The 14,671-nt window shown below is 27.7% G+C and overlaps 1 protein-coding gene across 1 annotated transcript in view; it reads right to left on the reverse strand.

The window, feature by feature from the left end:
- Nucleotides 1-14,671, reverse strand: part of LOC142328146 (uncharacterized) — a 646,852-nt gene that overhangs the window by 65,808 nt on the left and 566,373 nt on the right. Inside the window, exon 8 of the mRNA XM_075371689.1 lies at nucleotides 9,475-9,603. Within this exon, the coding sequence (XP_075227804.1) occupies nucleotides 9,475-9,603 (129 nt within the window). The remainder of the gene's footprint in view (nucleotides 1-9,474; nucleotides 9,604-14,671) is intronic.

Consider the following 14,671-nt stretch of genomic DNA (forward strand, 5'->3'; position numbering starts at 1 on the left):
ATATTTTATGCTTGCTTTCATTCGTGTATAATAACTAACTCGTAATTAAAGAAAATAACTTGGAATTTAAGAAATATCAAGAAAAAGGCTGATAAAAAAGTTGTAATTCTTTCCTCTCATTGGTTATTTATTCTTCTATATCGAAAAATGATACATGAAAATAAAACAAAAAAGTTTTTAAAATTAAAAAATCGATATCTTTAAACTTTGATCGGCTCTGATGTACTCGTACATGCACTGAAATGATTCTACTGAATCATTTCAACAGTAAAAATTAGAACCATTTTTATTTCGCCCTGCTGTACCGAAATCTAAGGTTCAAATCCTTGTAAAGGCAGTTAGTTACTTTTATACGGAATTGAATACTAGATTGTGGATACCGGTGTTCTTTGGTAGTTGGGTTTCAATTAACCACAGATCTGAAGACTATACTTCATTTTCATTCGTACATATCATCCTTTGAAGTAATACCTTATGATGGTTCCGGATACTAAACAGAAAAAGAGAGAGCACCTAAAGCGAAATATGCTACTATAACAATAACGAACAAGTTTATAGATCGATGAAAACAATAAAAAAATTGCTATTTTTTAAACACTAATTTACTAATGATTCTCAATCTTTTTAGTCTTCTATAATTTTTTTGTTTTACCTTTTTTCGTATATCCTACAACTTAATTTCCATTCATCTTCTCCAATCTTTATCTTTTATAAATTGTTTTTATCTTAATTATTCCATCAAAATAAAAATTACACCTTAATATACGAACCACCAACCAATGGACCAGATTTTATTAGTATAAAGAGTTAAATACATAAAAATATTTATTATAATATATATCAATATTTACATTTAAATATTTAAAAAAAGGTTATTATTTTGGTATTCTATTTTCAATCATTGGTTGTTCATTTCATTCGCCAACATCAGGATTATTTTATTTTATTTTTTTAAAATTTAATTTGATAACTTAATAACACTTTTATTTTTTTAATAGTGTAAATACAAGATATTAAAAAACTCCTCTTAATAATTTTGTTAAAGTAAAATAAAAGATAAAATTAATTTAAAAAAATAATAATTTACTCGTACTATTAGAGACAAATTTATTTAAGTATTTTTAATTTAACTCAGCATAAACAAAATTAAAAAAAAAAAAAAACAATATAAAACAAATAAATAATCATCGAACAATTTATACAATAAAGATAACAGACTGACTCTCAATGATAATGGATGTCATTGAATTTTATACGAGATTCGAACCCGGAACTTTTATTATTAGATAGTAATAATAATAATAATATTAAAAAGGTCGTACGTAACTTTAACGAACGGATTTAATTATTAAAATACTACAAAACTCTCTTACCCCAAATTAAAAAATAAACTGGTTAGTTTAAAAACAGCTTATAGTATCTTGATGTAGTATGAGAAGTTTAAATAATAATATTATAGAGGAAATAGTTTAAAATCTATCGTATAATAAGAGCTAGTTTGTAATTACTATTAAATACGGTTAAATAGTTTGGCTAGTCGCCAATTTATGTCAAATTACATCTTTTCCTACGCGGAAATAATGTATTCTAGAATATATATTTGACCAGCGCCAAATTATTTGACCGTATTTAATAGAAATGACAAACAACTCTATTATTGTACATAATGTGTTAAAAATATTATTACAATACATTTATTTGCTAATGCTCGTTACGGTTGGTTAAATCTACGATTTGCAAGAACAAATAACACGACATTTATGTTTAAATTATCGGCATATAAAAAATCATAAAAGTAAAATAAACATTTAATGTTCGTATAAAAAAATAAATTTATTGAAATAATATTATGAAAATTAAAGGAAATAAAACAATTTATAAAATTCAATATTTTTTCTCAATAAATATTTCCGTAAAAAGATTGTTTTATATGAAAATATTGTAGAAGTTGCATCCTCTAATTCATTTAATAATTTTTTAAAAAGCATCAAGGAGAAACAAAAGTAAAAAAAATTAAAAATATTAGTACTAATGGGTAAGAAATTTAAGAAGCTAATAATAATAATGTAGGTCACTATTTTAAATTTTTATCACTTCAATTATTAGCGCGTTCTATAAATATTTAGAATTGATTGGATAATTTAGTAATTTTATTAACAAATTTTCTGTATTCAATTAATGTAGATTAAAACAATAAATTTAATGAATATTTTGTCAGCTTTACGTATTCAAAATACTGTACTGTACCATCTAGCAAAAAATATGCATAATCTTTATACGTAAGTAGCATACATTAACTTTTATTAACATTTTAAAAAGCATCATTATACAACTACATAATCTATTATGAACTAAATACATATGTATTTAGGATATGATTAAATATGTACGTTTACTCGTCAATTGATAATGAATCAGAAAGCGTCGTAATCTTTGCTTCAATCATCGAGTAACCGAATGAATGATAAACAATAATTTCTGAGGAGAGAGTAACAAAATACCTCACCGATCTCAAGTCAATGAAACGAGAATTAACTAAAACACCTCCTTGGCTTCAATCAACACCAAAAATACTGAAAGAGAATACGAACATTTCTAAACATTATACAATCATACACATAGACTACTAGTTGACAATTAAGCAGGCTATCTACATGTATACATAGATGCGTCGAAATCCAAAAAAAAGCACAGGTTGCGCTTTAGTTACGCCAGAAATGAATCTTTTATTCAAACTCACGCACGATGTTTTTATCTTCAATAGCCAAGGTTTAACCATTTTATAAACATTGAAACACATCGACGAAGCCGATATAGAAAAATTAATATACTTCGCGGATTCCCGTAGCGCAAAAAAAGCAATAGAAAATAATTTAACGGACAACATCATAATCTAAAAAAAAAAATAAACGAAACGTACAACCTAATCAAAGCCAAAAGACCTTCTGCAGATATCAAACTAAGCTGGATACCACCCCATTTAGGCGTTAAACCGAATGAAGAAGCAGACAAGCTGGTAAATCTCACGATCACTCTCTGTGCAATTGAAAATTTTGCCGACGCTTAGAGAAATTCAAAAACTATCTTTAATAAAGTAAATCAATAACGAAAAATGGCAACAGATCAAACCTCAAAAATTCCATCAAGTACGATAAAGTGTGCTTATGAAGAAAATCCCGCAAGTTCATTTCCCAGGAAACAACAACTCTATTGATGATAGAATACAGCTATGTACATCTCATATTAAAAAAGGAACGAAATCTATGTGAATATTGCCAGATCAGTAAAGCAAATTATTAGCCAATTGAAGTCCTTCAAATAATTAATAGTTTTCTCGTAATTTGTCACATTATTTAAGCAATTTTAAACGGAAAAAAATGAAGCACAAGTTCTCGAAAAGTGCTTAAATAATGTGACAATTTATGAGAAAATTGTTAATTATTTGAAGAACTTCAATTTTCAGCTTCATATTTTATTGCGAATAATATAAGTAACAAATTCTAACTTTTACTGATAAAAGAAGAATTCTGTAATTAAAATTATATACATGTGACCCATTAAGTGTTACTATTGACCAACAAGGTTGATGCAAAATTAAATAAATAAATAAATAGAATAAAAATTAAAAAAACATCCTTGATTTATTCTCTTTAAGAATTAAGTAAACTGATTTAATAAAAAAACTAACTTCTAGAAATTAATTTGAGGCTGGTACTGCAAACTTTCGTCTTCTATGTTTTATTATAGTTAAATATTATCAACTAAGAATATATTTACCCTAAATAAACAATAAAACGAATTTAATCAATATATTGAAAATAATCATTAAATTTAAATAAACATTAATAGCATCGTAAAGGAATCTACTTATTAATAAAAAGTTATACAAAAACAAATTATAACAATTTTTTTTAATTACAAAATTTTATTTTTAAGAAAAAACTAAACAATTTTCAATATGTGCCTACATATAATTCATGTTAACCTCGTAAAATTTGATTTATTATTATAATTAACAACTTTTCAATATAAGAAAAAGATTAAAATAAGAGGAACATACAATATATCAAATTGTAATACGAATAGCATAGTTAAAAAAAGAATTTAATACAAAATACAGAGGTGTGGAAAACAGTTAAATTCATATGATAATGTATATATTTTTTATACTGAAGGGTGTTACACAATTATAGGAATGAAAGGGGTTGGATCGAAATAAATAAAATGTATGTAGGACAAAAATAAGGTTAGCTACCCTTTTAGGACAAAAATCCTACTTTTGTCCCAAAAATTCGTATACAACCCTTTTGAGGGAGTCAAAGTAGTGATGTTTTTTTGGGGTGAAATTGTCAACGGTGCGGCTTGCGTAAAGCCCCAGGTGTTTCCGGACAGATCGCAATTCTAACCCCATAATACGCAAACATTCAGGCAGCTGTGACTATGCAGTCCATCAACTGTGATTGCCAAGCTTTTTCAACCCATTCCTATAAAAATACACGCGTGCGCGTATAAGGGTGTGTACATAAAATTCACATTCGAATACGGAATGACAAATATATAGGAATAACACGTAAAAGTAAAATAAAGTTTCTTGATAAACAACTCTGTGTTGTTACGCATCGCTAGATCTACCGCTCATCACTTGAATATTTATGCATACTAACATAATATAACAATATATGTTTTTTACAAACTTTTTTTAAATGATTAAAGAATCTAAAATAGAAATATATGAACTAACAGAAAACTTTTAACGTTTATATTTACACAGTGGGCTAAAAGTCAGTACTTTTGCATACACATCTAAATTCTGTACTATTACAGAACAGGTAGGAAATTTTAATTCTGGAATTCGTAATAATCAGTTGATTTAATCATCACTACTTCAATTCAGTTCGTTTTTGTATCTATACTGAGAATAAGGACGTTTAAATAGTCACTACAAAATCGAGTTTAGACTAAATATATTTGACTAAAACGTAAAAGTAAATGGTTTCTTGTTAAACACACCGCTGTTACACATCGCTGTATTTGTTATTCATATAACGCGTATATACTTCCAGAAAATAATCTCTAGATAGCGGTAGAATTTTGCGAATTATTATTAGTTCTACAGCAGATCCTCATTTCTCATAACCAATGATGTAGTCTGATGAAGTACGTTTCAAATCGACTGGCCTAAGGAACCATCGTAAATGTGTTAATTGGTCTGATGAAAATACTCGCGTAATTATGGAAAAGTAACTTAATTAATCTAGAGTTCATGATGTTTTGTGTAGTTAACAAAAAAAGGAATTTTAAAACATTCACGGAAATATATATATATTTGAAAGCAAGATCAGCTATCTCCTTATTTCGCTCTTCCAAGTTAGAGATTACCTCAAGTGAATATTTCCTGATTGGATAGGATGCCAAGAAACAACTGAATGACCATAAGTTTATGCAGTTTGATATATTGTGATTTTTCTTTCTGGCAATCGTCAAAGACGATGTATTTTTTACAAATTTAAATGACCTGAACCATCCTCCATTTACAAATTAAATATCATTTGATTCAAAAGTAGGGATATTTTTAATTCAACGATAAATACTGCCACGAATTCATAAAGGCCAAAGGACAACTCTGAACAAATCTTTTGAAGTATTATTAAACAATAAAAAAGAAGATTTATTAACTATATTCTCATAATCCACTCGAATGAGATATTTCACTAAGATAAACTATATCTATATACAATAATTAAGAATTATATCCGGTGGAATTTTTTTCTTTTTCTTTTTTATAAACAGTGATGCAAAATAGAACTGTATTTATGGATCTAATTCCAAACTTTTAAAAAGTTTTTCCTACTGACGATTGATAGTCTGAATATCTCTCCAATAAAAAAGCACGGTACGTTGGTTTGTTTGCTGTATGTACTCACATATTTATTTTTTTACCATGGCAACAGGAATATAATTAAGTAAAATATTTTTCTTTAATAAATATCTGTAAAATACTTTATAATTTCACAAACATCAGCACACAAACGCGTCGAGAATCCAGGGAGCGTGGCCCCCTGGCTAAACGGTCGGACGAGCGAAGCGAGCCCTGACCGGCTGGTTTTTGTTACCATAACTGGATTGGATTCGAAAAAATCTATAAACATTCTAATAGAGATAACATTCTATAAAACATTCTATTAAAATTCTAATAGATCTTCGAATGAAGTTGAATTTTACGGTTAAAAAAATTATTACTCGAACATTGATTTTGATATTAAATGTATTAAAACCAAAATCATTATGAACACCATCGTTAAATTTAGGAAATATACTATTCCGAGTTTCAATTAAGCCTTTTTAAACAATTGAAGCTATGCAACAGTAAAACTAGAACAAAATTTTCGAACTATATTAATTATGGTGAAATTTTGAAATATAAATATTACTTTAAAGGTATATAAGCTGTTTAATTGTAACGGAAAATTCTTGTAATTTCGTACTTTAAATAATAAAAAATGAATTAAGTACAGCTTTAGTAACGATAAATAAAATAGAATACAACAAACGTACTCTTCTTACCGGATGTTTAGAAAACTTTTCCACATTTCTTTAACCGTGTTATGTCTTCAAAAGAGAGAAACAAGAAAAAATAAAAGAACTGCAACATCAGTTTACGTCATTTGTTGCAGATGAAATACAGGACTATATGAATAAAAGGGATGTAAGAATGAACGAACGGATGAAGGGGGTGAATTGAAGGGTTTGATTGAGTGAGTGGCGCGTGTTGACGCCAGCTGGAAGGAAAGGGATTAAAGCCTAGTTCTGTTTTCCAAAAATTTAGAAAAACCCTTCCTTTCATATATTGTTACCCTTCCTCACATCATCATCATCATCATATCTTACCCCATCGATGCGGTAAGCAGTTGTGCAATAACAACTCACCCCTATGTCACCGACGGGCAAGTAAGGACGGACGTGGTTTAATACATATATATATATATATATATAACAGAAGCAAAGCAGGGTGTCCCGCAGTCACCTGCTGTCGATCTGTTATTGTCCTTTTAACTCCCTTCGACAATGTATCCCTAACTTAATGCTATGACGACCATCTATGGTAATATACCGATGCAACAACCAAATCCTTTGTGATATACATAAGACGGACTTCATCTCTCCCTAAAGGGTAACATTTCATTAAAGGGTTGGTTAAGCTGATTGAAGTCTATATAATTGGTTTTTTTTCCATTTTTATTGTCTCTAGTACTTATTCTTCAATTATTAAACGCCGCTTTGTTATTTTAATTAACTATTCTTTGAGTTCATTTAAGCGCATAATGAATTCTTTTTTGTACGTCAAAAGTACTCGTAAATATTTACACTGCTCTTTTCGTATAATAAATAATTAATTATAAAAACAAAACAAACATAAACGTACTTAGAGACAAATAATAAAACAATTCGGTATTAGCTAAAAAGAAAAAAATTATGCTTTTAAGCTATTTTTACTCGAGTGAAATTTCAAAAATGTTTAAAATAATTACATCCATAGTTTATGAACCTTAAACTCAATATGTGGTATGTCTTCAGGTAGACCAATATTTTTATTTTAAACTATATTTAATAAAAGCTAATCGTTGATTAGTTGAAATATTACCGTTTATTAATCTATTATATTTCTTTAAATAAATTCCTTTAAAAAAAAAAAAAGTGTAGACTGATACGAATAAAATAATAAATAAAATGCCGATCCATTGGCGGAATGGTAGCGTCTTGGTCTCTCATTCGGAAGTCCCGGCTTCGAATCCCGGGTCACGCATAGCAGTTTTCTTACGCTACAAAAATGAACAGTAAACCAAAACATATATTAAAGAAAGTTTCTTTTTTATTGATAATATATGTGTTTTAATATATATTTTACAAATTCCATTTCAATTAAATAATTATGAATTTTAAAAAATATCCAATCAACGCGTGTTATCGGCTATTTGAATTTTACTAAACAAAAAAACTACCAAATATATTACTCTCTCTCTTACTATATATATATTTCGGAAAATAAAGAAGTTTCGCTCAAGGGACCTCGAAAAAATATTTTTAATTGATTATAACTAGGATACTAAGACCTTATAGATTAAGATGCTTTCTTATTATTACAAAAAGCCGCTTTCTACGCATCTTATGCGTGACGAATTAATCAAAGATGCAAACTGCCCAGTATATTATAAACGATTAGAAAGTAAAATTAAAAAATTTCTCTGTATTCATATTTTATGATAATTTAATAACTACAACAATTAAACAATGAGCACGTAAATAGGAAAAATAACAAAATAAAATAGTTTAATAAAGACCACTAAATTTGAGAAAACACATTCTGCATTAATAAAAAAAGGGTTTATTATTTTTAAAGATAATAAATAAAATAAATAATTTATAAATTCACGTTCTAAATTACAAATAAATAAATTAAAAATTCTTAGTCGATTTCAAAATACGTTCATATATTTTTAACAACAATACATAAGCGTGATTACTTTACAGATTAAAAAAAAAAAAATCTTCAGTAACCTGTTACCTAGAAAACAACAGTCAATGCCGTAAACGAGTTCTGGGTCACTGTAAAACTGGTTTCAAACGGACCGCGCGCATCAAATAATGCTGATGGTCTTCTGACTACAACGACCATCAAGTTATTGTTATTACTGTAAAAAATTGTTATACTTTTTAAGAGCTCTCTCTCTCTCTCTCTCTCTCTGATAGAGAGTGAAGTTACAAACAGACTTCATTTCACTTTTAAAACCGGATTAAAGTTACTATTTAATGTATTTGTCTAAAATATGGAACTGCACTTCGCATTTTTATTTTTTATTTATGAATTCATGAAATTCATATTTGTGTAATTTAAATAATAATAATAAATAAATAAATAAGATATTATTTGTAATTATACTCTGGAACGATTATTACCATACTGGACAGACAGTTTAAACTGGTTTTAAGGTGTGATATTGTATGAATAAGAAGACGTGTGTGATCCTGGAAGAGATAATAAAATAGATGTTATCTGGAATTTTTTATGAAGCCGTTAAAAGCTCTAAAAATATTGAATGATATATACAAATCCTTCAACAAAAAAAAGAGGAAAAATGGAACCCAAAAATTTAATTTAAGGAAATAATAATTAAAAAAAAAACAAAACAAAACAGCTGAATAGGTTACTATAAATTAATTGGCTTGCGAGTTTAAATGAATAAAATTTAAATATCAGGACAAAAGTTTTCTCTTCACTTTTCTTAACGGAAGAATTCTAGTTTAAAAAAAATAATGGTTATATACTACAAGAACCTAAAACATCAAAAGGAAGGTATTTTTTGATTGTTCTACGAATAATGGAACGACGCTAATGCAGTACGAAAGAGAAAACACACATACGCGCACACATACACAACACAAGCATACATTTCTATAAAAATATACATTACTTACCGGTATTGGAGGCGTTATAATTCAAAAGGGCGGCATGGTGATGGGAGAAGATACCTTGCAATCCTTGCAAGGTTTTGTGTTCTCCAGGTTCTCTTTTGATATACATAGGCGCGGGGGCAGTGGTATCCACTGAAACATGAAAAAATTAACAAATTAATAAAAAATAAATAAAAGAAATTCACTAAACATAATTTAAAAAATATATATATTAAAACTACACATTTTTTAAGCAATATGATAGCAATAATCTATTCAGCTTAAAATATTAAATATATTTTTAAAAATGAAGGCGTTTTTATCTCTTCAAAGGTAATTAGTTAAAAAGATTACTTTTTGAAGTTAAAAAGATTACATTAGTATTATTTTGTTCCAATGAATTAAACTCCTTTTAACAACTAATGATCTTTTTTTTAACTAATTTTCATAAATAATAGATAAAATTTTGCAAAATTTACTTACACAATTATAATTGCTATAATGAGTACTAAATTTGAGGTATTGTCTATTAAATTTGAACTATTATACTTAAAAACTCTCAAATGTTGTATTCAATTTGCTTTAGTGCTAAAAATAAATGATAAAATTAAGAAAAAAAATCTGTGCTGCCAATACGATTTTAAAAATCGACGATGAATACAAAGTTATATTATATTTCACATGCAAAATATAAAATGTAAATTTTCATTCGGAAATATTATTTAGAATAAAACATAGTAAATTAACATTATTAAAACATCCGGTAAATTAACTAGTTATAATATAAACATAAACAATTTCCTCAAAATAATTATATTAACTATAAACTTAACCTAAGATAGTTGTAGCGAGGTGACCCATATTATGAATATTTCAAAAATTAGAATAAAAAGAATATAGATCAGAATTCTGCTAATATTTAAAACAGTATGAAACATACCATAAGACAAACATGTGAGCATAAAACATCCCAAAAAAATCATTTTCCCCGGCCTTCGTAGCAGTTTGGTAATGTTTCTGCCGTATAATTTTGGGTTCAAATCCCGGCTAAGGTTTGACACCCTAAGAAATTCACTTCATCATAAAAAAAATTAATAATTCGGCTCTAACTAGTCGTGAGCCTGTTTTTCATTAGAACAATAATAATACATTTTATGTATATTAGGTGCGTAATCAAAAGTATATGCAATTTTGATTTAAATTATTAAATTAATCAAAAAAATTAAATAAATATCTTTTTGAAAATAGGCGACATGACATAAAATAAAGCCATCCCCAAGAATAACAAGAATACCATGTCGAACTTATTAAGTAGAGTGAAACAATTTCTGGTTGCCTTCTACAATGTCTGGAATATAATATCGCATATCAGCATGCCAATCCCTCTAGAATTTTTGTTTTATTATAACGACACAGCAACTTTACAATCTGTTCAGCAAGACAAATGAACAATAAGTTAATAAAATCTAAATTTGAATTAACATTAAGTAGTCACAGACTCAGCAGCTGGTGTCTTAACCATAACAACAAAATGAAATGGAAGAGCACTCCGTACAGCCAGACCATAAAGTCACTTAATTGAAACGATAAGGCAAACCAAGAATATTGTTCCTTAACAAACTCGAAAAATCGCCGATCGTGTTATCCAATAAATTGACCGCCAAATAATTCGGGTGCCGATCCAAACGATTTTGATACCGTAGGCTGACGAGAGATTTCCTGCCGAACGGTTCGTAACTTAAGATCATTATACATGAAACTATTGCTTATATACTTGGGTATGTATAGCATTTTTCACAATGTTTTTGTCTGGTAGCGTTCAAGTAAGTATGTCAATACTAGAGTTGCATGCTGTACCCCACAATTCAAGCCATTAAGTCCAAACAGGCTTCAATTATAAATCAATAATTTACTTTCTACTCCAGAATAAAGCTAATATTTAGACATACAAAAAACAATTTATTACAGGAATTTTGCATTTATTAAACATCATTACTCTTGGTGTAAACTGTTTTTATTAATGTAATTTGTATACCAAGTGATTCATTAAAAGAATGACTGTCCGACTAGATAGATAATTTAAAGCTACAAATTAATATATTCCTTTAACAGAAAAAAATTATACTTCACTTTTTTAAAGGAATTCAAATTTCAGTAGGATATTCAAACCCAGAACTTTCATCAAATAAAAAAAAAAACTTAACAATAAATAATTCTGATATATCCGATAATATATTTTAAAGTTATATTTAAAATAACGTATTTTAAAATAATATTATTGTCGTTGTTTCTACGTTGTTATAAAATGCACTCTTAAAATTAACAGGAAAACTGTATTTAAACAACAAAAAAAAAACAGAAATAAGCAGTTAAGTTCATTTATTATACAAAAACAAAGCATATGCATGTAAAAGATTTTTTATAAATTTACAAAATTTCCAGTCTTTTAGCCGAAGATCACATAGAATGTCCCCGGTATCCAAACATGTTATTCTTTTGTTTTTAATTATTAAAAAAATTTTTAGAAGTAAATCAAGTTTATATTTTCGCAATTTTATGATTACGTATTTTTAAAAAAAATCAGGAAAAAACAAACGGTTAAAAAGCAATTATACGTTCATAAAAATAATAACAGATTTATGTATTTTACTCCAGCAACTAAGTTATTTCCAATATTACAATTACCTATTGACCGCCTTTTTTTGTGATGAGGAATGAATTTTTTAGCATGTAACCAGAACCTTCTAGATGAAAGGCGCTGATTTTACCACTTTACCACGGAGGTCGGCAATATAAATGTCATAATAATAATAATTAAAAATAAATGAACGATTAATATTACATAATCATGTTCATGTAATAACAATTATAAGTTTAGATTTTCGTTTATTAATAACACATTTTTAATCATAAATTAAACATAAACAATGATAAAAAATATGGCGTTAAACAATAATTTTAAAAGGAAATAAATAATTCAAGGAATTCTAAAGAGAAAGGTGAGAGATGTATACAGCGGAAGGACAAACAACAATAATATATACATATATATATATATGTACAGCTACAAAATAAAAAAAAAGAAATATGAATAAAAAATTTCACGAGGCTTCTCAAGTGAATGTAAAAGAATGTGCGAACGCGCCTTCGCGTATGAAGTATACGTATTTATAAAACGAAAAATAAAATAAAATATATAGATAGTTATAAAGAGGATTTAAGAAACGAAAACAAAATAGAATAAGATATTAGTTCGTTCTATCTTTTCTAGTTCTTCTTTAACATTATATTCATATATACTGGACAATGTTCCACCGGGTGGGTTCCCAACAAAGACAGGAAGTGGAGCTCAAACAGGAAACGGTCAATGCTTTGTAAATACATGTGTGCGTGTGCGTTTGTGAAGAAGACGTAAAGAGGCACCCGCACGCACTTGTGTCCTACAGATGTTGACGATTGTTAGATTGCTACTCTACCTCCTCGTACTTCTTATTCCTCAAACCAAAACGTAAATTAAAAAGAAATAGAAATATTTTCATTGTTATTGAATTAAAGAAAACGAAAAGTAATTTGAAATGGATTTAGGTTATCCGTGATAAATTTCATTCGTGAATGAAACATTAGTAATATGGAAAAAAAGAATATTTAAATTTTAAATATTTAAATTAATAACACGGTAACACTTCCACTACGTGTATTGGATGTGTAAGAAACTGACTGCAACCTGGGAGAATCTAAAATCTACGCGCTGATATCCCACAACTCCTAGTTATAGATTCTTATCAAAGGCGTTAAATTATATATCTAATAAAACGAGCAGCTTTATATTTGGGTGGTACAGAATTTTAAACGCTTACGTTTTCGTGCTGAAAGTTAAATTTTAATGATTTTGGTGTTTCAGTCGAACTTTCTGGCCAACATTAGGTGTTAGTTTATAGTTCAAAGCACATAGTAATCTTGCAAACTTAGGAAGTAATATAATTATAAATGTATACTGTAATTTTACATTAAAGGGAGACGCAGCTCTTTACAGATATGGATTCTGACTAGGTAAACAATAATATATCGGGAATTTTTTAAATATAATTAAATACTACCCAAGATTTCTAAATTAACAAAAAAGAACATTTGAAACTGACTTCATTTAGTAAGAACTTCTTGTTTAAATTTAAGGAAATAGTAACAGATTTTTAAACGGACATTGGTATCTCTTCGAACCGCCATTAAAACCGAATTTTAATGAAGTTTAAAATATTTAACATTTTTCATGGGTCAGCCGCATTTTCACATACCGAATAGTAATTTTTTTATTTATGTTTCTTATTCTGTTACCCATAATTACTGGTATGTAATAGTATTTTTTAATTCCTTATTCAGCTTATTGCTGATATCTATATAAATCTTTGTTTACAAATTAATAACCGGTAAGAAGATAATGAGGTAATATGATAAGAATTATTATATCCTACCACTTTTGTAACTGTTACACTAACGACACGATGCTCATTAAAAACAAGTAACTATATTTTTAATTCCAAAAATTGTCAAAAAATTAAACCGGAAATTAACCAATAATTTTCAGGTTATAAATCCAACTCTGCTAACAAATAAATATTTTTAAAATTAAATTTATTAAGAATCAAATAAAATATTTTGAATAGATAATATCTTAATACAAGAAAGGAAAATATTCTGTCCTTATGTTAGTACACATGGGGTAAGAGTTAAAAAGGAAAAAAAACGGTGAAAGAAATGATCAAGCCTACATAAGAGGAGCAGAGAGCTATAAAGGATATTCAAACCAGTTTTAGTAATTTAATTGGTGTATATAACAACATACGGTATAAGGATAACAACAGCCATATTCACTCTTGACTAGACAAGACGACCAAACAGTTAATATATAAAACTTGTCTGCGGTATAGAAGCGTAAAATAACGTTAACGATGTTATAATACTAATCCTAAAAAAATTATAATTTTAACTTTGTAATACAATACCAGCGCAAAGCGTTTTGAAATTACGAAATACTTGACCGTGGCCAACTTGGCTAGTGTCTTTATTAAATTATTGCGTAGGAACTGTTACGAAAATTTTTTAATTTATTTATATTTTCATTAATCTTTCTGGTATTATTACTAAAATAAATTGAACACTGAAAATGTCAAACCTAAATTTATTATTTTACAAAACTAATTAAATAATATGGTTAATAAACACG

This window comes from Lycorma delicatula, chromosome 7 (genome assembly GCF_047948215.1).
Source record: "Lycorma delicatula isolate Av1 chromosome 7, ASM4794821v1, whole genome shotgun sequence".
Classification (NCBI taxonomy): Eukaryota; Metazoa; Arthropoda; class Insecta; order Hemiptera; family Fulgoridae; genus Lycorma; species Lycorma delicatula.